Raw genomic sequence first — 24,197 nt, 5'->3', positions numbered from 1 at the left:
TAATAAGAAATTACTTGCAAAATGTGTATATTAGTCAAAACTTCCTACAAAAATGTGTGTGTTAGGAGAAATTTGCACTAAAATGCTAGAGGATTTTCTTAAGGATTTTTTTTTTAAAAAATGCAAATTGCAGCAGAAATGTGGTGAACTGTAAGAATGGGAAAAGGAGAAACTGAGAGCACCTAAATGGTAATCTTTTCATCCCTAGTGCACAGTGGAGAATAGCTTTCATGAGCATGTGTGTGTTTGCATGTGCATGCATGCTTGCGCACAGTTCAGGTAGTGAGAATAAGTGCTTGCGTTTGCATGTTCATATTTGAGATACTGAAAGGAATGGTATGTGTTATTATCACTGCATGATTATGCTCCTTTCTCCTGGGGTGGGGATTGTAAGCAGACTCCTAGAAGTTAAATACCAGTGAAAGTGGGTTGTGGATTCAAAGACTGCACTCAGTGCAGTTCCACATCTTGGGGTTTTGTTGGTTTGCACAGGGACTAGAAAACATCACCACTACTCTAGGCAGAAACACCACTAAAAGGTAAAGGTGTCCCCGCACTTGTAGTGCGAATTGTTTCTGACTCTTAGGGTGACGTCTTGCGACGTTTACTAGGCAGACCGTATATATGGGGTGGGATTGCCAGTTCCTTCCTCGGCCTTTCTTTACCCCCCAGCATATGGTGGGTATTCATTTTACTGACCACGGATGTATGGAAGGCTGAGTGGACCTCGACCCCTTTTACTGGAGATTCGACTTCCTCCTTTCGTTGGAATCGAACTCTGGCCGTGAGCAGAGCTTTGGCTGTGTTACCGCTGCTTACCACTCTGCGCCACGGAGGATCTTAGAAACACCACTAGGAATCTTAATACTGAAATAAAACAAACTCAATTCAAAATAATCATACAATCTTTTTCAATAAAAACCCATTGTGAGCTAGGCGCATTACATTATTGGAAAATAGAAAGGAAGGAAGAATAGAAAGTAGGGAATAGGATATGATTACCTCGCAGTTAGAGGCCAGATGTTTTTGTCATAGGGCTGTAGGGAAACAGTGATTTGACCAAAAATGTTTGAAACTGACCCAGTGACACAAGGAAAAGCAGTTTCATTAAATTGTTCCCCCTCTCCAGCAACTTTGTCTTGCAGGATCATTTCACCAATTCATCAGCATGGTGCCTTGAAAATAAGTTCCATTGAACTCCCTGTGTTTATATGTAGCTTGTCTCCAGTTGTCCTTGCATTGGTAACCTCAAGATTGGATTACTGTAATGTGCTCTGTGTGGGGCTCCCCTTAAGGTTGGTCTGGAGGCTGCAATTCGTGCACAATGCAGCAGCTAGGTTGTTTGTGGGGGCAAACTAATGCCAGAAAATAACACCTTGCCTTCGGGTCTCTGTTATTTGCCAATTTGCTACCAGGCCAAGTTCAAAGTTTTGAATGTATAAGTCCCCAAGACAAGGTTACTTGAGAGACTGCCCTATCCCTTATATTCCCAGTAGGTCACTCACTGCGTTCTGCAGAAAAGTTTCTCCTTCAAGTATCCAACATATCAGAAGGCTGCTCCACAGTAACTCTGAGCCAGGCTTTCAGTGTGGCTGCCTCTGTTCTGTGGAATGCCATCCCTCTTGAGATACTGCTAGGGATCAAAGGATCTGTCCATTTTGGTTCTCTTAGTTCCTCATTTTTCCAATCTTAAAATCAGTTTTCCAAATTTCTGTAGCAATTCGCAATTTAAAAAAATCCTCATGCAAATTCTTCAGCATTTCAGTGTTATTTCACTAATACAGCAATGTTATGCACACTTTCCCTAATATATGCAATTTCAAAAGTGTTCGCAACATTCAGATAAGTGCGAATTTTGAAGAATGGCTGTGTTTTGGTTCTCATATTTTTTCTAAAAGTGCAAATTTGATAGATTCACCTTTAAATGACAACTGAATCTAATTTATCCCCCATCTTTGATACAACAGGTGCCCACTAATTGTACTTTCTGGAAACAATTGAAGACGTTTTTGTTTCAACAAGCTTTTCTGCCTAGGTGAAAAAATCTCTGCCTTAGGTGTTTATTCTGTACTGCTTTCAAATCTATCTTTAGCTGTCATTATTTTGTACTGTTTTTGTAGCTATTTTTTAAAGTTGTTTTTATGTAAATCACCTTGGGACTCACGTAGAAGGCATCATAAATCATTAAAAGAATAAGAAAAAACACACATAGGCAGGACTGCTTGGTTAATCCCTGATCCCCCCTCCTTCCCCCAATGGTGGCATTGGGCACCTTTTAAACCTTTGGGGCTGGTTTTGAATAAAGCATCTTTTTTTGTTGTTGTTACACATTTCTTTTTTTTAAAAAAAGGAAAAAAATCCAACATGCAAAAAAGACAGTTGTCTCCTAATGTTTCAGGTTTGAGAAGAGGGCTTCATGGAATGGCACACTGTGACTTTATATTGTTAACATGGCCTGCTTTGATCACTGCATTTTCTTCAGAGGGGTATTTAACACATCATCTCTTGAATATATTGAGCTACTAGAGGAACAATCCACCCACTTTGTAAAAGTGCCCTCCCAGTATATATCCCACTGTTGCCCAAGATAATGTTGGCTCCAAGTGAGGCAAAGGGAACACTCATTTTTTACAGCAGAGATGTTTGCACATTTATTTATTTATTTATTGCACTTGTATACCGCCCCATAGCCGAAGCTCTCTGGGTGGTTTACAGCAATCAAAAACATTAAAACAAATATACAATTTAAAACACATATTTTAAAAACAATTTAAAACATATGCTAAAATGCCTGGGAGAAGAGGAAAGTTTTGACCTGGTGCCGAAAAGATAACATTCTGGTTATTAGGGTTTTAAAAAATTATCCGATTATTTTTTCTTATAAAGGCCTTAAGATCAGAGATGAGTCATATTAGGTGACTCGATTAAATAATCATCCAAGGTGATATTGATAACATATTAAAAAAATTCTTTGAGAAAGAAGATGTAGTCTGATCATAAGTAGGCAAAATAGTGCTAAGCTACCAAAATAGTGTTTCTCATTGATATAGCAAAAGGACAGTTTTAGATTGTTAAAAAAAAAAAGGCTGATTCATACCATCCTGCAGCCACTCATATGATAGAAGCTGAACTGGGGTAGTACATACTGATTCTGAGTATTTCTGGCTTGTGTTGGAAAAAAGACATAAGGTTTACAGTTACCAAAGACTTTTATTCATAATGAATGGCTCAAACAATTGTACAGAAGGAGCTTTTATTATAATATGCATCAAAATGTATCAGTGCTGAATTTTTTAATGGTTGTACCTACGTTGCAATTGTATTCTCACTCAGTATGGAACAATGCATCATTAGTTGGATAAGAATTCCTCTGTAATCATGCATGAGCACAATACTTCCAGTTAATAAAGCATGTGCTGCCCTCTTTCAGCTACCTTGGAGCCATGGAGAATGGCATCACCATCCAGAAGCCTGAGCAGAGCAATGATATGCAAAGCTCACCACCACCAGAACCATCATCTCATTACTTCCCTCTCAAGCTAGAAGAGTATGAACCTCCAGGCCTCAGTGTCAAGAAGCTCCTCAAGAAAACCAGAGAGAATTGCAAATGCGACCGACAAAGTATCATCAGCTTCTTCCTTAAACTGTTCCCTGTAGTAGAGTGGCTTCCCCGTTACAATATCAAGGAACAACTGCTTGGGGACATCATCTCTGGCATACTGGTTGGAATAGTTGCCATCCCTCAGTCGATCTCCTACTCTCTCTTAGCAAGCCAGGATCCTATCTACGGACTATACACAAACTTCTTCTGTGTCATTATCTACTTTGCCATGGCAACCTCACGCCACAATTGCGTTGGGTCTTTCGGGGTCCTTTGCCTGATGATTGGGGAATCAGTAAACCGGCAACTGAGGTTAGCAGGATATGATTTAGATGCAGATACCGGCTCACTCGTGAATGCCACAATGAATGGGACAGTTGCCTGTGACAAAGGTTGTTACGCTATCACTGTGGGAACTGCTTTAACTTTTTTGGTTGGGATTTACCAGGTAAGATAACTTCATTCTCCTGAACAGAAATGCCCTCTTAACATTTAGGGCACCTAAACTCTCTTGATTCAAACCTGCCAAGCCAGTTGTTGCCAGCTGCAAAACAAGCAAAAAAGCTTTGGGAGGGGGAGAAGCTGTGCTACCGCCACTGTTAATGGTGAGCCCCACCCCTGAGAGGAACCACTGGGGAATTTCTCCATCTACCAGAGATATTTGGTAAATGGTGCCCCACCCCATTTCTTTGCCTATAAATATGGAGGGAATTTCGAGAGGCAGGTTGCACACAACAGGAATGGCTTTCTATATCACAGTTCCTGGGTTATCCTAGCTGTGGATCCAGTTCACGCATGCATGCTCATCACTTGATGACAGTAGGTTCATCAAGTGATAATTTGCCTGTGAGAAAGATCAAATACCAGAGGCAGACCTATTGTATCAGCTCACATTACCTGAAGCCCAATGCTTTCCAGTGGGGCCAGTTCACACATAAAGCTGGGTCAAGTGTTAAGCAATGAAGTGATTTACATGCATGTGTGGGAACTAGCCTTGTAGTATATGGAGTAGCACAGCTCTAGGCCATTCTTTCTAACTTGGGGTACTTCTAGATGGGGGCTAATCAATTTACTGATGGGCCACCGAGATGTCAGAAACAGGTTACTGACATCAAGCTTGATTTACTTACTGGATTTTATTTGGAAATAGTAAATCTATATTAAATTGGGAGGGAGAGATATGGGCTGTCATTTTGATGTTAACTATTTCCTATGGACCCTGCTAAAAGCTTGCATGTATGAGGAGCATCAGTCCCACAATAAAGTCCTGTTTGGAGGCACCTTTGGATGGCAATTTTTCAAAACGCTAGCCTATATTCATGCTATGTATTTGACCTAGTTCTGACTATGACTGCCCATATAACTACTACAAATTGTTTTTAGCCCTGTTCCTGCATTCTTAAATTCTTTCTGTAGAGGGGTGTGTGCACCACCCCCACCCCCATAGTGAGCTGGAAGGTCTAGGTTATAAGTGCATCCAGCTCAACATGGTCACAGTGCTCCCCACACTCAGGAATCCTGATCATCCAGGGGTCCCAGCTGCGAGGAGGAATGTAAGGGTGTGTAGCTGAATGCACCTATGACCCCCCTTCACACCTTTCTGCTCAATGCAGGATGGCTGGGTATGGAGGGAGCGGGTTGGTGCACATACCCATTCACAGAGAAAATTTGAGAATGCAGGAATAGAGGCTTGTCTCACAACTGCAGAAAGATAGCAGAGAACAAATTCAAGTTCTGACCTAGTCAGATGAATGAATGGAACTTGCTTTTCATTTCAGATACTTCTGGGGGTCTTCCAGTTGGGCTTCCTATCCGTGTATCTTTCGGAACCTCTCCTGAGTGGCTTTGTGACTGGATCCTCTCTTACCATCCTTACTTCCCAAATGAATCTCCTGCTGGGACTGAAAATCCCCCGCCATGATGGAGTAGGTTCCCTTATCTTAACTTGGGTTGACATATTCAGATACATTAGCAAGACCAACATCTGTGACCTAGTCACCAGCCTAATTTCTTTGGCTCTCATCGTGCCAGTAAAGGAGATCAACAACTTCTTTAAAGACAAAATGAAGGTTCCATTTCCCATGGAACTCCTGGTTGTCATTGCAGCTACTCTGTTTTCATATTTCTTTAACTTTAATGAGAGATACAAATCTAAAATCTGTGGCACCATTCCCACTGGTTTCAAGAAACCTGCTGTGCCAGATCTGAGCCTTTTGTCAAATCTGGCACTTGACGCTCTACCCATTGCCATCATTGGCTTTGCAATGACTGTCTCCCTCGCAGAAATATTTGGCAAGAAGCATGGCTATCCTGTCTGGGCCAACCAAGAGATGATTGCCATTGGCATGGGGAACCTTATTCCATCTTTCTTCTACTGCTTTGCCTCCTGTGCAGCCTTGTCAAAGACCTTGCTGAAGGAATCCACGGGATGCCAGACCCAGATCTCAAGCATGGTATCTGCAGTTGTGCTGCTCCTGGTGTTGTTGTGGATTGCCCCTCTCTTCTATTCATTGCAAACCTGTATCCTGGGGGTGGTTACCATTGTTAACCTCAGAGGAGGCTTGCGGAAATTTGCCGACACTCCCAAGATGTGGCGGATCAGCAAGATAGACACCATGGTCTGGTGGGTCACCATGCTGTCCTCGTCACTCATCACTACAGAGTTGGGCCTCCTAGTAGGGGTCTGCTTTGCTCTCCTCTGCATCATCTTCCGCACCCAGAGGCCCCGAGCCACCCTTCTTGGCAAGGTGAACAACTCTGAAATCTATGAGGACCAGTTTACTTACAAGAAGATCAGCAGTATTGCGAACATCAAGATCTTCCGTTTTGATACTTCCCTTTACTATGCAAACAAGGACTACTTCAAAAGTTCACTTATCCAGAAAACAGGAGTGAATCCTTCTCTGATTGCTGCCAGGTGGAAAAAAGCTGATGAGAAAGCAAAGGCAATCCTGAGCAAGAATGAAAACTGTTTTTTTCCTAAGTTTAACTGCCTGAAGGGCACCAAGAGAGGAGCCGCAAAAGTTTCAGCAGCGGATGCTCCTGGTCCATCCATAGACATGCATACTTTAATCATTGACTGCGGTGCCATGCAGTTTGTAGACAGCGTGGGCCTTAGTGTGCTGAAGGAGACTCGCCACGACTACAAGGAGATTGGCATCCAGGTCATTTTAGCCAATTGTAACCCATCCATCCGGCACCTACTCCAGGCAGGTGGTTGGCTCACTGGGATGGAAGATTCAGAGCTGCTGTCCTTCCACAGTATACATGCTGCTGTGCAGTTTGCAGAGAAACAGTACCAAGCTCAACAGAAGGAGAGCGAAGTGGCCAGGGATGTCTTTCTTAGCCCGGAAGACAATGATATCTCAGTAGCCTCTGCTCTGGAGGGACAACTGTAGGCCTAGATAGAGCAGGATGAGTAATACTGGGAACTTGCTTCACACTTGTGTTAAGTGAAGCATATGAGCCATGGCTATGAATGATCTAAGCTATGACATCAAAATTCCCATTCTTGCACCAAGCCGATGGAGGCCTTTGCATTCAAGAGGATTGTTACACTCAGGTTGGCGACAACTTTGTGATGTTCTAGTTTCCCAGGAGTGGTGATGGGGAAAGCTTTTCTTGTTTTATTTCTTCAACTCAGGCGGCCATGAAAGGTATAGGATCAGGGCCAAGAAAGAAAGGTGACAGTTAGTGGTGAGCCAGACTCTGCCCTCCAGTTTCTTAAAGGCTTTCCCTGAGGAAGAGGCTTCCATTTTTCTGCTTCTTTATTATTTCTTTCAACAATTTTGGTTTTGCTTAACAGTGTAATCTCTAAATGGTGTACATTATGCTGACAACACAATACAATATAGATTAAAATCAGTTAAATTAACCACAAGATTAGAAAAAACTACTGAAAATGCCTACTGAAATAAAAAGGACTTCACCAAGCTTTGGAGGTTTAACGGGGGGCGGGGGCGGGAGGCTGTGTGATCTCAGTCGGACCCTTTGGAATTACAGTGAGTGTGGGTTTTTGAGCTTACCTTATTGCTGTGAGCAGGGATTCCTTTGCTTTCTATAAAAACATTCTAATTTTTTTTAACTGTTTCCCTGGAAATACTTAATTTATTTTCTCATGTCCTAATAAAATCAATAATAATGAAAAGAATTAAACTTGTCTCTGTGTATCTCATTTTATTTATTAAATTTATATCTTACCTTTCCTCCAAGGAGCTCAAGGCAGCGCACATGGTTCCCTGTTTCATCTTCACAACAAACTTGTGAGGTAGGTTGGTTGAGAGTGACTGGCACTCACCTAGAGCACTTCATTGCTGACTGAGGAGTTGATTTTTTGGTGGAAGACTGTGTGTGTGAAGGGGAGAGGGGAGTTATATATGCCATCCAAATTCCTTGGAGGAAGGGCAGAATATGAGTGGAATCAATCAAAATAACAACAAAACCCGATACCTCAATAATATTACCTTTTACTGACCACCAGAGGGCGAGAGTATGACACAAAAACCTAAGTTCAAGTAAGTCATTTGGGAAGAAAGTCAAGACCAAGTGACAAGGACTTTGTTGTAAGCAGCAGCAATCTTTGAGCATATTAAACTTCATAAAAATGGTTATTGTTTAACCTTCAGTGGGATTTATGTTTGCATAAACAAACACACATAGATAAGGATCATGCTGTATATTTCTGTCACAATGCGATCTGAAGAAGTACCTCCGTGATTTATTTCCAATGATAGAATAGCACAAGTGATAAAATACTATTCACTCCAAGGGACTAATTTACATCCATAGAAAAAGGAATTATGCTCAGACTGAATATATGAATATTAAATAGAAAACACCTTAGCATTATCACAGAAGGAATGTGATCATAAGCTGCGCAATGTTACTTTTGATTCCCCCAGAGCATGTCTACTCAGTGGCATCTTCACAGTGGCATCTTTGTCAAGCCTATCAAATATATGGCCAGCCATAAGAAGAGCCAGCTGGATCAGGCCAATGGCCCATCTTGACCAGCGTCCTGTTCTCACAGTGGCCAACCAGGTGCCTGTGGAAAACGCTCAAGCAGGACCTGAGTGCGAGAGCACTCTCCCCATTATGATCCCTAGCCACTGGTATTCTGAGGCATACTGCCTCCAATAGTGGAAGTAGAATATAGCCATTGCGGCTGTTTGCCATTGATAGCCTTAATCTCCATGAAATTGTCTAATCCTCTTTTAAAGCCATGCGAGGGTCTTGATAAAAATCCTGAGCAGGCTATGAAAAGCAGCTGCTGCTGTTGTCAGGATCCTGAATGGACATAATACAAATGGTTGGCATGCTGTGCATTTGTTTATTCTTTTCTTTACGTATGACATTTATCTCCAGCTTTCTCTCCAAGGAGCAAAAAAGGCCTGGTTCTCCCTCTCCTCGCTTATCCTCACAACAACCTTGTGAAGTAGGTTAGGCTGAAAGATACTAGTAGCTGGCCCGGTGTTGATAGCCAGGGAGCTTTGTGAATTTGAACCTGGGACCATAAACTGGAGGGATGTGAGGTTAACAAGCCTGATCTATGCTCCCTAGAATTATTTTCAGCATTCCTCAGGCATGACTTTTTAAAGCTGCATGTGAATATCAAGCAGGGAGGGTTACACGCTGACTTATTTGCTAGACAAATGTATGTCATTTTAGCCAAATTTTGGAAGCTGCTGGGAGTGGAGAGAGATGACTCCTGCTTGGGAAGTGCACACCGGGCAGACTTCCCTACTGCTTCAAAAGCCAGTGGAGGACAGGCTCCATTATCCCTCAGCAAGTGCCGCCTTGAGCGTTTTATTAGAAAGATAGAATATAAATATTTGTAACAAATAATAAAAAAGAATAAACATACCATACTGTGAGTAGGGAGACCAGAACCTCCAGCAATGTGTAATTGCATTAGAGGAAGGTAAAGGCTGTGAGAATGAGTGGTGTACTTCTTACAAGTACAAAAGAGTTACTATTTTCTAGTATGGGAGCACGGAAAGGCATAATATCACGCTGATCTTAAGCCATAATTAGAAACTGTAACCTCAGGACCATGCAGAGGGAATTCGGCTCTTTCTCTCCATATCAAAGGCACAAAACCCCATCTCTCTGAAGGTACTATTTGTAATTCAAGGAAAGCCTCCATTGTCACCAATGGGCCCTTCCCTTGCAATACAGACAATTTTGGAGAGGCCTTTTTTTCTTGGGTCTGTGGCAGGAAAGAAAAAAAGAGCTAAATTCCCCTTTCTTGCCCCACTCTTACTGTTTATGTTTACATAACAAAAACAGTGCATGTCAATTGCATTCATGCAGTTAACATTAGTTTGGCTCTCAGTGTAAGCCTCCGCATTTTGTGAATATGCAGATCCACTAGTGCAGTGGTTCTCAACCTTTATGAGCACGGGACCCCCTTTATAAGCTGAAAAAAAATTGTGACCCCCTCCCCCCAGGGAGGCAGGCTGGCTGCGAGGAAGGACGGGGGGGGGGGAAGCAGCCTTTCTTTACAGGCTTGCTTCTTTTTGCTTCACAAAAAGCCCTCTCCTCTTATTCTAAGCAAGGGTGTTGCCAGTAGCGGCAGTGCAAGGAGACGGGAATCAGTGATAGTAATCCCCTCTTCTTCCTGGTAGCTCCACCCTCAGCCTCCTTTGGCATCTGCCATGTATTTTATAGGCAGATGCCTGGCCTTAGTGCGCCTGAAAGATGCTCTGGAGCTTCAGCAAAAGGCCTCCCCTCTCGTTTGGAGCAAGGGGGAGGTGTCATCTGCAGCGGCAGCAGAAAGCAGACAGTGTAGAGGGAGTGAAGACTTTTTAAAAAAATTAATAAATAATTCATTTCTTTACTGTTCACAGCCCCTTGGGGGTCCCAGCCCCCAGGTTGGGAACCACTGCACTAGTGGAAGGGATAAATGCTTTGTTTGAGCTTTGTTTGTGGGACTGCAGAAAGAGGGGGGGGAGGGGAGGAAATTTTCAGCTGTTAGGCAGAATGCAATAGGTGGCTTGAGGGATGCATTTTTTGTTTTGGCCCGGTAGGTCACCACAAGTTGTATAGGCCTGCCTTAGTGGAATACATTTTTAAATGAATGTATGAAGCACCCTTCTAAAATATATTATCCAAAGTGACTTAAGGTAAAAACCAGCACTCAACAGTTAAAACATATCAAATCATTCAACAAATGTTAAAAACAACAACTAAAATTACAGGAAAACAACAGATAAAAGTACCAGTAAAAACCATGTACAAAACGAAGTAAAACTCACCATCCATGAAATTAAAGCACAGCTACTGATAAATTCAACTGATGAGAGTACCATTTGAAATCAAAGTCTTCACCTGGTGATGGAAAAGAGGCAAACATTGCAATCCTATACAAGTTTACTCAAAAGAGCATTCCACTGGCTCAGATCCAGTCAGGATGGTTCCAAACACACAGCGGGAGAAAGTTCCATTGCACAGGTGATTTGTTGCACACAAGGAACATCACCATTACCTATAGTCATGCTGAGAGTAAACCTATTGAAATCGTTATTCATGAACGATTAACTTCAGTCCCACTGATGGATCCAGCCCACTGGGCTCAACTTGCCTTGTGTACAGGTCTTACCTGACTGAAGCTTGCAGACCACTGGTGGTGGACCACAGTTTGAGAAACCTGCCTTAGACTGCAGTCCTGTACACACTCCCTTGCATGCAGGAGAGCCAGGAGCTTAGCCATGGTCTGGCTTAGCATTATGCATGAACTTGTGGGGGTTTACTTTCCCCAAACCATTAAAGGTAAGCCAAGAACAAACCTTGGTTACAGCTAATGGTTTGTTTGGGGAAAAACAAACCATGAGGCCAGGCTCAGATACAATACTAACACAAACAATGGCTCAGTTACTGACAGCGCAGGAGGAGTGGGGAAGGAGCAAAGTGTCCATAATTTTAGCAGTGTGCATTAGCACGCTGCTCATTCACCTTTAAACCATATGATTTACTTTAAAGTGATGTGCAAACCACCACTCTATTGAAACAAACCCATTTTCTTCAAACATGCATGTTTTCACAAGCAAATTTGGGAGGGTTACCACCAACTCCTTCCAATATTAACAAACAATCTTTTTTAAAAGGGATGCCTTTTTCTTTTTCTTGAAAGCCTTCCTTAAATGGTTCCATGGTGGGCAGAAATTCAGCATGTGAGCAGGTTTCTTCAGCATGGAGACGCATGGCTGAAAAAAGCTGCACCTCTTGAATTTCTCAACTTAATCTCTGTTATCATTCTGGTGCCTGCTGAAGACCTTCCTCTTTCAGCAAGCCCTTTAAGTAAAGACCTTATTGCAATCCGCATCTGTGTTGGAATTGTTTTTAAGATGTTTTGAAAGCTTTTTTTAAAAATATGTTTGTAAAGGTTGTTTTTAAAATGTTTTTAAAGATGTTTTGTTGTAATATGTTTTAAAGTCAGTTCTTATAATGTTTAAGAGTGTTATTAGTGCTTTTGTTTGCCGCCTTGAGCTCCTACTGGGAGGAAGGGTGGGATATAAACCAAAGAAATAAACAAACAAATAAATAGGTAGATGCTTTTTACCTCTGTTTTGTATTGGCTCTGCTTCTATGATTTTAACAGCAGCCAGACCTTTTAATTAAGCAGGTGATATTTCTTTTATAACTTTATCTCCATCCTAGGAAAAGCTTTGTCTGCTTAATTTGTGTTTATTGGGCAACTATTAAATGCATAAAGCAGGCTCAGGTAATAAGGCATCAACCCTAACCATGCAGGGTAACCTGAGGCTCCTATAACAGATGAGTAAAAGATGGAAATTTGTTGGGTTTTCCTGTGTGGTTGTTTTGACTGTGGTGGTTTCAGTAGAACAATGTAATACCAGTATGCTGATCAGGAATATCAACATTTTAAATAAATATGCTTTTTAAAAAATGCATCCCCCCCATCTTACTGTACTATTGCCTATAAGAATAAATTTTAAGGTTGTGTCATTTCTTTTATTTCATTATATCCACCAAGGTGTAAATATGTTCTTTTCAACATATATTTCCTGACCACCACTTTACATTGTGACAGTTAAGGATGGGGGAGAAATTAAGCTCAATTTACATTTTAATGTAAACATGCCAAGTCCTTCTTTGAGAAACAGCACCTGAATTTCAGAACACAGCTATTCTTTGAAATGCACACTCCTCCAAATTTTGTGATGCAGTTCTCAACCAAAAAAGGTGTACAAAAATGCATATATTAGGCAAATGTATGCATAACAATGTATTTATTTGCAAAAAAAGTCATATATTATAGAAAATCGCTTGCAGAAATGTGTGTTAGGCAACATTGCACACAGAAATGTGTATATTAGGAGAAACGTGCACTGAATGCTGGTGAATTTTTACAATCACTTTTTTTCATCACAAACTGATGCAAAAATGTGGGGAATTGAGCTGCAGACTGGAAAAATGAGAAACGGAGAGAAAGCAAAAATTACAGATTCATCCATCCCTTCCGAGTGACACGTACCCTGAAAAAGATGAAGCTCTTGGTTTTTCTTTCCTGTCTTAGTAAACTGTTAGAGTGTCCAACCTGATTTTTAATCCACGCAATCTTCATTTCCTTCCTCAGGAAGCATTTCTGTACCTCAACAGGGAGATTTACAGCTGCTGCATTGTATCACCCAGGCAATGATTGCGGAGCCATGATAGTGCTGGTCATGCTAGTGTCAGTGATTAACCTTAAACACAAAACAAACTGCTTCACAAAGGAGCCTCACACAACATTTGATCTTCATTTTCAACTGACAGCATCAAAAGTTGCTTCCTGCGTCAATGTTAGCTATATCAATTTGTGTGGATACATGAGCTCTACGCTCCTGGAAAGAGTGTCTGTAAATCCAGCTTGTGTTGAGATATGATAATTAAATGTTATCTGTAATGCAGTCTATGTGGGGCTGCCATTGAAATGTCTGTGGAAATATAATTTGATCCAGAATGCAGCCACAAGGGTTGTTGTAGCAATATGATAGAAAGGGAACATATGTATACCTTGGTGGAGGTAAAGCAATTGCACAAATTAATACATTCTTAGTATGGGTTAAGTTGCATTAAAGTAGCAGTGCATTTTTTTAAAAAAAAACTTGACCATATTTATTGAGTATAAATTGATGTTCCTTATTAAGTTACTAGTGGGGGGGGGTTAGGCAACCACCACACAGTCAAACAACTGCATGTGTCATGATGGGGTGCGTGGGTGGGAGTTGGCTGTTTATTCAAAGATAGTGTTGGCTAGATTGCAGCCTCACTCAACTTTTGGCAAAAGGTGGGTTGCTGTTGCAGGAGCAGTTTTTCGCAGAGTTTATTCTAAGCTTTTTTTCCTGCTGCACAAGCTGCCAGCACACTGCCCAACCCCAAACTTGTCAAATAATTTGTCCCAAAATATACTGTTAGCAGGGCCTTTTTGTGGCAGTACTCACCAGAATGGAGTACCAGCACCTCTTTATTTTATCAAAATACGAATATATATATAAGAAACTACCTGTTAAATCCCATGTATTCATCTGCACAAAAACGTATTTCCCACTGCACAGGGTTTTTTTTGATACTGCACAAAATGTGTCTAAATGCACGTTAGAACAACCCCTTTTTTTTGCATGTTGAGGGCCAAATTACATGTGATTTTGGAGATCTGTGAGTGGTTGCTTTTCAAAGCTTTAAAGCAAACATGAGAAGGCTAGATGGGCATACAGGGAGACCATTTGCAGCTTTTGAGGGGCTATTTCAACTGGGAAAATGGCACGGGGAGGATTAAAATGCCCCTCTCCTACCATCACTGCTCCCCAAACAACAGGCATCTGTTTAGCCTTAGTTTGTTGGTATCAGCAGCAAGCCAATTAGTGGGAACTGGAAAACAATAAATGTCCTGCTCTGGACAGTGGGAAAAAAGTCAGGATTTTTTTTTAAAGCCTCATGCTGCAAACATTGTTTTGCTGAAAGCATACACAAGGCACAGCTTTCAGCACAGAAGAAGGAAGGCAAGGATCTTCTCACAAGCTTGTCATAAAATCCCTTTGCAAGCATGTAAGATTGTAGAAAATAATAAACAAGAAATAATGCTTATTTGGCTTTTGTAGAATTTGCTTGGCTTAAGGAAAATAAAGACAATACCGGTGACTTAGTGAACATTCCATAGGCACGTACTTTGCTGTTTACATAAGCTGGCCTGGCTATCTCTTTGTTTGTGTAAACTACCTTGGCTTGCAAAACCGGTTTTGCAAGTGCTTCAAATGGCACCGAGTGAAGAGACAACGCCTGTCTCAGGAATGTGGCCAAGAGCCAAAAAGACCTTATATGGAAAAGATCGGGAATAAGGAAGTAGGCTGAGCAGGCAGTTAATGTATGCATGATGTATGTGGTGCCAAGGGTATAAGACCTGGCTGCGACCAGGGAGGGGCAGACTCGGCTTTGTTCATTTCTCCACTTGCAAGTGCTTCAATAAAACTCTGGCTTTACTTTTAAGACCGTTTCGTCGTTCCTTGAGTAATATTGAAACCTTGTACTTGGGAGCGGATCCTCGCCTAACAATAAAACGAATATTGTGGGCGTTTGTTACAAGTGGCGACCACGAAGGGACAGGCAATTGAGCGCCCCACGGCATTCCGGAGGCGACGTGGCCGAGCGGAAAGAGCGCTCCGGGCCCCGTTGAGGCCTGTTCCGCGTGGTTGACGGACGCGCCGGGGCGCCGGGGTAAGCGCCAAGCCTCTCCATAGAAACCGAAACGAGTAAAGCCAGACTTCGGAAGGGGTAAGTCGCCCGGTATAGGGCCGAAGGAATTTATGGATGTAAGAGTGTGTATGAGGTGTGCATGAGACGGGACGAATCCTAACGGTTATCCCGAAGTGAGAGCGGACTGGCCAGTAGTGCGTTTTCCGCGTCCTCGCGAGAGGCCGGGCCACGACAGCAGGGAAGTGCAAGTTGTCTGTCTTTTCCGTTTTTGTCGGTAAGTCCCTGTCTGTTTTGTGGGCAAAAAGGCATAGTTTACAGGGACCAAAAGGGTTTTCCTGGGCATAGGTTACAGGGACCAAAAGGGTTTTCCTGGGCATAAGTTACACGCAGACAGGGTGGGCTTTGTCACCTGTCGGACGATCGTTTCGTCTCAGTCACAAAAAGACCCCAAGAATGGGACAAGGTGCATCGAAGGCTGTAAGCAAAGGGACAGTCCAGAAGACAAAATGGAGGGGTGGACAACCGGGAATGGGCAAACTGGGAAAAACGCCGCTTGAATGTGTTTTGAATAATTTCTTGAGTTTCAAAATAGGGGTTATTTCAGCAGGGGGTCCGGTACCAACACCGGAGAAATTAGAGCACTTCTGCCTGATTGATTGGGTGGGATTGGGAATTTCATGGCCACCGGGTGGGACTTGGGACAGTAAGAAAATCAGCCGCCTAATATCCACTCTGTATGATGCTTTACCAGAGACGGCCGACTCTTGGCATTATGCAGAGGGGTGGAGGGCAGTGAGCCGTAATCCGCCAACAGAATGTGCGCTGGAAATGGTCATGACTCAGTCCAAAGGGGAAAAACCTGTCCTGCCAGACAGCGATGATTTTAATGATCTGGCCATTAGGAGGTCGTGGCATCACCGGCACCACCAGAGGGTGCAGGTGAGGGCCCGGCTATAGCCCTGCCTCACCCCCCACAACAAATAATGCCCCCTCCGCAGCCACCACCAGGGAACCCGCCTCCCTATGCCGACCAGGCAGGGGCTCCACCACCAACTGCCCCGCCTGAGCACCCCGACCAAGCGGAAAGAGTGCGGGAGGAGTTGGCTCGGTCCCGACAGTTATGGGAGGAGTTGGCTCAGACCCAAAGGGAACATGATGCGGCACACGAGAACATGTTAAGACTCTATGAGAAATTGGCAGAGAGGGAACGGGAGGAGTTACCCGCGGCTACTGCAAAGAAAAGACAAGAGCTGATAAATGCTATAAAGACAATGGAGGATCCCATGACATTAAGAGGGGGAAAGCAATACGGGAGGAATAGATCCAACTCAGTTTTGGAAATAAATTTTGTGGCACCAATGAGGGAGGTGTTGGACGCAAATGCCCAGGTCGCATTTGTGCATGCCCCATTTTCCACTTCAGATTTATTTAATTGGAAAAACCAAATGCCAGGGCTAAGAGAGGATCCAGATAAACACTACCAGATGTGGGACTCCATTTTTGCCAACCACAATCCCATTTGGGTAGATATACAGACACTTTTAAATATGTTGTTGACCCAAGAAGAAAAGAGCCTCATCCTTTCCCAGGCGCGGACAGAGGCAGCCCGAAACCAAAGGACAGGAAATAATGCCGCGGATCTGGCACCTGAAGTGGTCCTCCCCATAGTGGACCCGGGGTGGATACCCACCCCGGGCGTGGCTCACCCACAGTTAATAAATTACAAAAGGCTCATTCTGTATGGAGTAAGGAATGCCATACCAAAGCCAATGAATATGTCTAAATTGTACCAGGTACAGCAGGACCCAAAAGAATCACCCTCTGTGTTTCTGGAAAGATTAACCACCACAATGCGGAAATATACGGCTTTAGACCCGGATTCGGAGGACAATCAGAGACTGCTGATCACCCTATTTATTGGTCAGAGCTGCTCAGATATTAGAAAAAAGTTACAGAAGATAGAGGGAGTGATGGGCATGCGTATGGGACAGATAGTGGAGATTGCGTACAAGGTGTATGTAAATAGGGAGGAGCAAGTGAAGAAGGAAGAAGGGAAAGTCAGGAAGAAGGAATATGGTATGATGGCAGCCGCAATTGTGGAAGGGGTCACCCAGGCCACTCAAGGTACAAGAGGGGGGTATGGACCCCCGAGGCGCACCCCCTCCCGCACCAGCCAACAGGAAACCCGGAGCCGCCCCCCGCTACATAAAGATCAGTGCGCCCGATGTCTAAGAAGGGGCCATTGGGCTCGGGATTGTAGTGTGAGGATCACTGAGAACCGGGAACGGGGAGCTGACCACCAGTTATGGCAGGAGGACAAAAGGACAGAACAATCAGGTCGGAAGGGTCCACCCAAGGAGATGGCGCAATTTACGGAGGAATACGACTCTGAATGAAGGTGGACGGGATATAAGGGGGGTCCGCAGGCAGAACCTATGCTAAAGCTAACAGTCAATGGAAATCCATTACAAGTACTGATAGATACAGGAGCCTCTTTTTCAATGATGCCCCGGACCTGTTCCCGTCAAAAGATACCCCTTACGTCTCAAGTTGCTACCGTGATGGGAATAGAAGGCAACAAGCAGAGGATACCCGTCTCACAACCCCTGGCCATCAGGTTCCACGATAAAGGGACCGAGTTCAGTCATCAATTCCTGATATCATCAGAATGCCCACTCCCCATTTTTGGCCGCGATATTCTAAGTAAGCTGCAGGTTCGCATCACATTCCAGGACAATGAATTACATGTACAGGTTCCCAAGCGGAATGAATGTGCCTTCCAAATGGCACTCGCAGGAATAAAAGAGAAGAATATACAACAAGAACCTTTGACGATTCCTAGTGTACACCCAGACGTATGGGCAAGAAAAGATAATCCGGCAAGGGCAAAGAATGCTACTCCAGTTCAAGTAAGATTAAAACCAGGGACCGCCCCAACACCAGTAAAGCAGTTTCCCCTAAGGGCGGAGGTCCGACAGAGCTTAAACAAAATGATCATTTTGTTCTTGGAATACGGATGGGTACACCAGACCACTAGCCCACACAACACCCCGATATTCGGAGTCCCCAAGGAAGGACGGCCAGGCCAGTATAGGCTAGTCCAAGACTTGAGAATAATCAATGAAAAAGTCCTGGAAGATATGCCTGTTGTACCAAATCCACACACCCTGTTGTCATATGTACCCTTCACATCTACTACATTCACCGTCCTCGATTTGAAAGACGCCTTCTTCTCCATCCCACTACATGAGGATAGCGAAGATCTATTCGCCTTCCAATGGGAAACCCCGGAGGAACCACGGGCCTGCCAGCTCACTTGGGGCATGCTCCCACAAGGATTTGTCAGCTCACCAAGTGAATTTACCAAGGCACTACAGAAGGACCTGTCTGGATGGTACCAAGAAAAGAGACCATCAACGTTGCTGGTTTATGTGGATGACTTGCTAATATGCAGCCCCACAGAAGAAGCCTGCATTGAAGATGGAAAGCACCTGTTAAACTACTTGCATAACTGCGGGTACCGAGTTTCGAGAGAAAAGGTCCAATGGAATCAGAAGGAGGTGACTTATCTAGGGTACCAGGTCTCATCCCAAGGGCGCCGGCTATCTGATGAGTGAAAGAGGGCTATTTGTGCTGTCCCACCACCAAGGGACATTAAGACTTTAAGATCCTTCCTGGGACTGACAGGGTTTTGCCGACAATGGATCCCAGGGTACAGTGAATACGTCGGACCTTTGTACGAACTCCTCAAGAAGGACTCCAAGTGGCACTGGACAAAAGAATGTGAAAAGTCATTCCAGAAGATTAAAAGTGTGTTGCAACATGCTCCAGCTCTTGCCTTGCCCAATGGAAGTAAACCTTACAGACTGTATGTGGCAGAACGAAAAGGCATGGCAATGGGAGTGCTGACACAGAAAGTGGGACCTGACCACCTTCCAGTGGGATATTACTCATCAAAATTAGATCCAGTAGCCCAAGGGTGGCCTGCTTGTCTGAGGATTGTTGCAGCCACAGCAGTGGTGCTAACAAAAGCTGAGAAAATCATGATGGGCGCGCCAGTAACAGTCCTTGGCCCTCATGACCTCCGTAGGATCCTAGGAGAAGCAGCATCAAAGGTTTTAAGTCCAAGTCGCCAAACTCAATACGAACAACAACTGCTGGGCCGACCAGACTTAGCACTAAAAACATGCAACACTCTGAACCCAGCAACACTTTTACCGGAGCCAGGAGAGCTCGAGCATGATTGCATTGAGACCTTAGACACCACCCTATGCCCAAGAATTGACTTGACAGACCAACCAATAGATGGAAGGCACGTGTTCATTGATGGGAGTTCCCGGGTAATCAACGGAAAGAGGAAAACAGGATACGCAATATGTGAAGACATGAAGGTTCTTAAAAGTGGCCAGCTACCTTCGACATACTCCGCCCAAGTAGCAGAGTTAACAGCAGCAATAGAAGCATTAAAGATGATGAAGGATCAAAGTGTGACCATCTATACAGACTCAAAATACGTCTTCCAAACAGCCCATGCCTTTGGAATGATATGGAAAGAAAGGGGATATATGAAGAGTGGAGGACAGCCGGTGGAACATCGAGAACAGATTATCAAATTTTTGGATGCCATACAGGAGCCAAAAAGAGTGTCCATAGTGCATGTGTTAGCTCACGGAAAGGACAAAAATCCGACATGGAGACAGGGAAATCAATTCGCGGACCAAAAGGCAAAGGAAGCAGCACTTGAAAACAATGGTCACCCGGCAGCAATATGTGCAATCCAAATACCTCTTCCCACCAAGGCGCCAGAATACTCCCAGAAAGAAGAGGAAAAAGCACGAGGTCAAAAGGCTATAAAACTAGAATCCGGATGGTGGCAGATACCAACTGGACAAATCATCGTCCCACGGCAGATCCTTCGTCAACTTATACAGGACTTACATGCGCAAACGCATTTGGGTGGAAACGCGTTGGGAGATCTCCTAATCCGTCAGATCGTTGCACCAGGGCTGTATGAAGAAACAAAAAGAGCCGTATTCAACTGTGCTATTTGTGCAGCAGTCAACCCAGCACCGAAGCCTCCTACGCCAATGGGAGGAAGACCATGGGCATATTATCCGTTCCAAAGGTTGCAAATCGATTTTGCGGAGTTGCCTCGCAACCAAGGCTATAAGTATTTGTTGGTAATCGTTGACCAACTAATGGGATGGCCAGAAGCGTTTCCCACTCGTAATGCCACTGCAACTACTGTTGCTAAAATCCTACTGAAGGAAATCATCCCACGATATTCCCTACCAGAGACTTTTGAATCAGATCAAGGACCTCATTTCATAAGTCAAATTGTGAAGAACATAAGTTCCGCTCTGGGGTTTGACTGGAAGTTACATACCCCTTGGCGGCCCCAATCATCCGGTCAGGTGGAACGCGCCAATCGGACAATTAAGACATTGCTGACCAAGGTTTGCCAAGAGACATCACTAAAATGGGTCCAAGCTTTACCTTTGACTCTGACCATTATGCGGAACACTCCCAGGGAAAAGACTAAATTGACACCATTTGAGTCCCTTTTTGGACAACCTCCCCTTGAGTCACGGCCCCAGACATTAAGGGCTCCCATAACAGGGGATGTGGGTGCAAAACAGTTAAAAGAGTATGTAATTGCCTTGCAGGATGTTCTTTCCTCTCTCCACAGGCACAGTCAAGAATTCCAGAGGCTTCCATTAGATCTGGCAATTCATAGCTACCATCCAGGCGATTGGGTCCGGATTAAACAGTGGAAAAGGGAGCCACTCCTACCAACTTGGGGACCGGAGAAGCAAGTCGCCCTCGTGACGGAGGCAGCAGTAAAAGTATTTGGAAGTGACAAATGGATCCATGTTTCCCGCATAAAGAGAGCATCTGAACCACTTACCATTCAGGAACCAGAGAAGAGGGTAGCGAAGGACCCTCCAACTGGCGGGGTGAACAATCAAGAACCTGAAGCTAAGTGGTCTTCGAGGGTCGTGTCGGGCTCTGACCTGAAGCTCAAGTTCTCCAGGAGGAGGGACAGTTTATAATCATGAATCCAGTATTACAATTTCGACTGGGGACGGTTTTCTCATGTTCCCTAATTTTAATTGTATTGTTGTGTGTAAATTTCTTTAACCAACCTCGATCTCACAATGAGCAGTTGAGAAATATCAGGTCCGCATCCATCGAGATGGACAGGACAAACACATTTGTTGAACTTGCCCATCAGGTGTCCAAAGTATTTTATCTCAAAAACTGCTGGATTTGTGGGAGTCCAAAAGGTTTTCCAGAGTGGCCGTGGATTGCATTCCCGGTAGCACCCCGGTGGCTCTTAAGTAATGTAAGTGAAGTGCATGTCAATTTAAGAACCTGGACAGAACCCCATATCTGGAAATTACACGGGGCAGGGGTAGGCAAATACTGCATCTATCAAAATGTTACGGGAGGGGTGCAAGTTGGGAATAGCAGGTGTAATTGGACATTGGAATGGCGCTCATACTGCATCATACGGGATTGTCCGGTCACCAACTGTACTCAGTTGGCCTCTCAATGGAATGACACACATATTCGACTCAACAGTGGCACATGGTGTTCATGTATCCCTGATGCACGTAATCGAAGTTCATGCAGATCCAAATGTGATGTTCCCAATGTAGACATCCAGGTGAATGAATGTCAGGAGAGGAATCTAACGATTCCCACGATCTTAAAGGACCAAGGCTGGTTATGGACGCACCTCAATGGAACGGTCGTCAAGGGATTTCATAACTATTGGACTACATGGAACCAAACTAATAATTACGCTGTCTGTAAATATAAAAATGACTCTCGCATATGGAGATGCAGTTATGAAGAGCGAGGGTACCGGATAGTTACAGGACCCCTTGGGGCAGAGGACAGTTATTATATCCCCTACAAAGAGAAATCCCCGATCTTGCATAATAGCACTAGGCCTGCGTTAAAAGGACATTATTGGATTTGCGGGAGTAAGGCGTATGCCATTCTCCCCTTAAATTGGACTGGCACCTGTTATATTGGAGTCATACAACCCCTCTATACCATAAAAGGAGGTAGTTTTAATCCTTTAATTCCAGTGTTCGATGAGGAGCGAAACGATAAGAGAAAATGCTCCATAAATGTTAACTTAGCAAGAGGACAGGACAATGGATGGAGGGATGAATGGCCACCTGAACGCATCATCGCCACATATGATCCAGCCTCCTGGGCACAGGATAGTATGTATGGATACAGGACTCCTATTTATTTATTGAATAGGTTGATCCGGTTACAAGCTGTGGTAGAAATTCTCACTAATCAGACGGCAAATTCCTTAATTCTGCTTGCTGATCAATCAACTCAAATGAGAGAGGGGATACTCCAAAACCGGTTAGCTCTGGACTACTTACTGGCAAAAGAGGGAGGAGTCTGTGGGCTCCTCAACCTAACGGAATGTTGTCTCAAAATAGATGACAATGGTGAGATTGTAAAAGATGTGGCAAATAGGATGAAGAAGCTTGCACACGTACCGGTACAAACCTGGAAAGGGCTCGATCTTGGGGACTGGAATTCATGTTTCAACTGGTTCGGAGGAATGAAGACTATGGTTATACTAGTTATGCTAATTTTAGTAGGATGTATGCTTTTACCCTGTCTGTTACCAATAATCATGAATGGCATTCGTAGTATAGCGGACAATGCAGCAACAAGAAGTAGTATGCAACTGTATGGAAAAATAATGTATCAAAGGGTATATAAAGAAGATCCATGGGAGACAAAAGGAGAGAAGAAGGAAGAGCCCATTTAGTATAATTTAAAATGGGCTCTTGAGGGGGGAATTGTAGAAAATAATAAACAAGAAATAATGCTTATTTGGCTTTTGTAGAATTTGCTTGGCTTAAGGAAAATAAAGACAATACCGGTGACTTAGTGAACATTCCATAGGCACGTACTTTGCTGTTTACATAAGCTGGCCTGGCTATCTCTTTGTTTGTGTAAACTACCTTGGCTTGCAAAACCGGTTTTGCAAGTGCTTCAAATGGCACCGAGTGAAGAGACAACGCCTGTCTCAGGAATGTGGCCAAGAGCCAAAAAGACCTTATATGGAAAAGATCGGGAATAAGGAAGTAGGCTGAGCAGGCAGTTAATGTATGCATGATGTATGTGGTGCCAAGGGTATAAGACCTGGCTGCGACCAGGGAGGGGCAGACTCGGCTTTGTTCATTTCTCCACTTGCAAGTGCTTCAATGAAACTCTGGCTTTACTTTTAAGACCGTTTCGTCGTTCCTTGAGTAATATTGAAACTTTGTACTTGGGAGCGGATCCTCGCCTAACAATAAAACGAATATTGTGGGCGTTTGTTACAAGATGTCGCAGGATTGCCAGTGGGATTTACAGCCAAAGTTCCCAGAGATTGTAATTCATTTTCAGCCCAGTGCTGCACATGTTTAGTCAAAGTTAAGCCCCACAATGTTCAACGAGGCTTACTCCTATGAGGAGGTAAGTGTGAACAGCTGGTGCAGCCTGCAGCTTCTGCCAGATGGCATGCCTATTCAGGGCTCCACTTTTTTTAGTTTTGTTATGGGGAAGTCTTATTAACAAACTTCTAATACCTTTACAATTTTTATTGCAAGCCCGATGCTTTAAACAATAGATAAAGGCACTTACTAATGAGTAGGCACACTCATGGGTTGGCCTCCCAGCCTGCGCTTTGAGCAATGAGTACGACTAGCTGGAAGCAAATCTGGTATTAGGAATGGAGGAGGAATTCGTTTTAAATGGATTTATACACAGAATCCAGCAGCTCTGATCTGATCAAGCTTTGCCCACATCAGACTATCTCTTGCATTAAGCATCTGCTTATGTTTGAGGTTCTTGTGCATTGTATTTTTTAAAAAAC

At 43.8% G+C, this 24,197-nt stretch overlaps 2 protein-coding genes across 3 annotated transcripts; both read left to right on the top strand.

The window, feature by feature from the left end:
- Positions 1-3,443: 3,443 nt before the first annotated feature.
- On the top strand, positions 3,444-6,999 carry LOC133378768 (sulfate transporter-like). Its single transcript, XM_061613393.1, has 2 exons — positions 3,444-4,049; positions 5,380-6,999. The coding sequence occupies exons 1-2, from the start codon at positions 3,444-3,446 to the stop codon at positions 6,997-6,999; spliced, it is 2,226 nt and encodes a 741-aa protein (XP_061469377.1).
- A 7,700-nt stretch (positions 7,000-14,699) lies between these two features.
- On the top strand, positions 14,700-23,535 carry LOC133382213 (syncytin-2-like). Of its 2 annotated transcripts, none has more exons than XM_061621892.1 (2): positions 14,700-15,569; positions 20,985-23,535. In XM_061621892.1, the coding sequence occupies exon 2, from the start codon at positions 21,351-21,353 to the stop codon at positions 23,103-23,105; it is 1,755 nt and encodes a 584-aa protein (XP_061477876.1). In that variant the 5' UTR covers positions 14,700-15,569; positions 20,985-21,350; the 3' UTR covers positions 23,106-23,535. The 2 variants fall into 2 exon arrangements, with proteins under 2 accessions (XP_061477876.1, XP_061477875.1); XM_061621891.1 differs by having other exon boundaries at positions 20,962-23,535.
- Positions 23,536-24,197: the final 662 nt, after the last annotated feature.

The sequence above is a fragment of the Rhineura floridana genome, chromosome 3 (genome assembly GCF_030035675.1).
Source record: "Rhineura floridana isolate rRhiFlo1 chromosome 3, rRhiFlo1.hap2, whole genome shotgun sequence".
Taxonomy (NCBI): Eukaryota; Metazoa; Chordata; class Lepidosauria; order Squamata; family Rhineuridae; genus Rhineura; species Rhineura floridana.
Note: the sequence above shows the minus strand (reverse complement) of the source record. Positions and strands in the feature narration are given on the sequence as shown.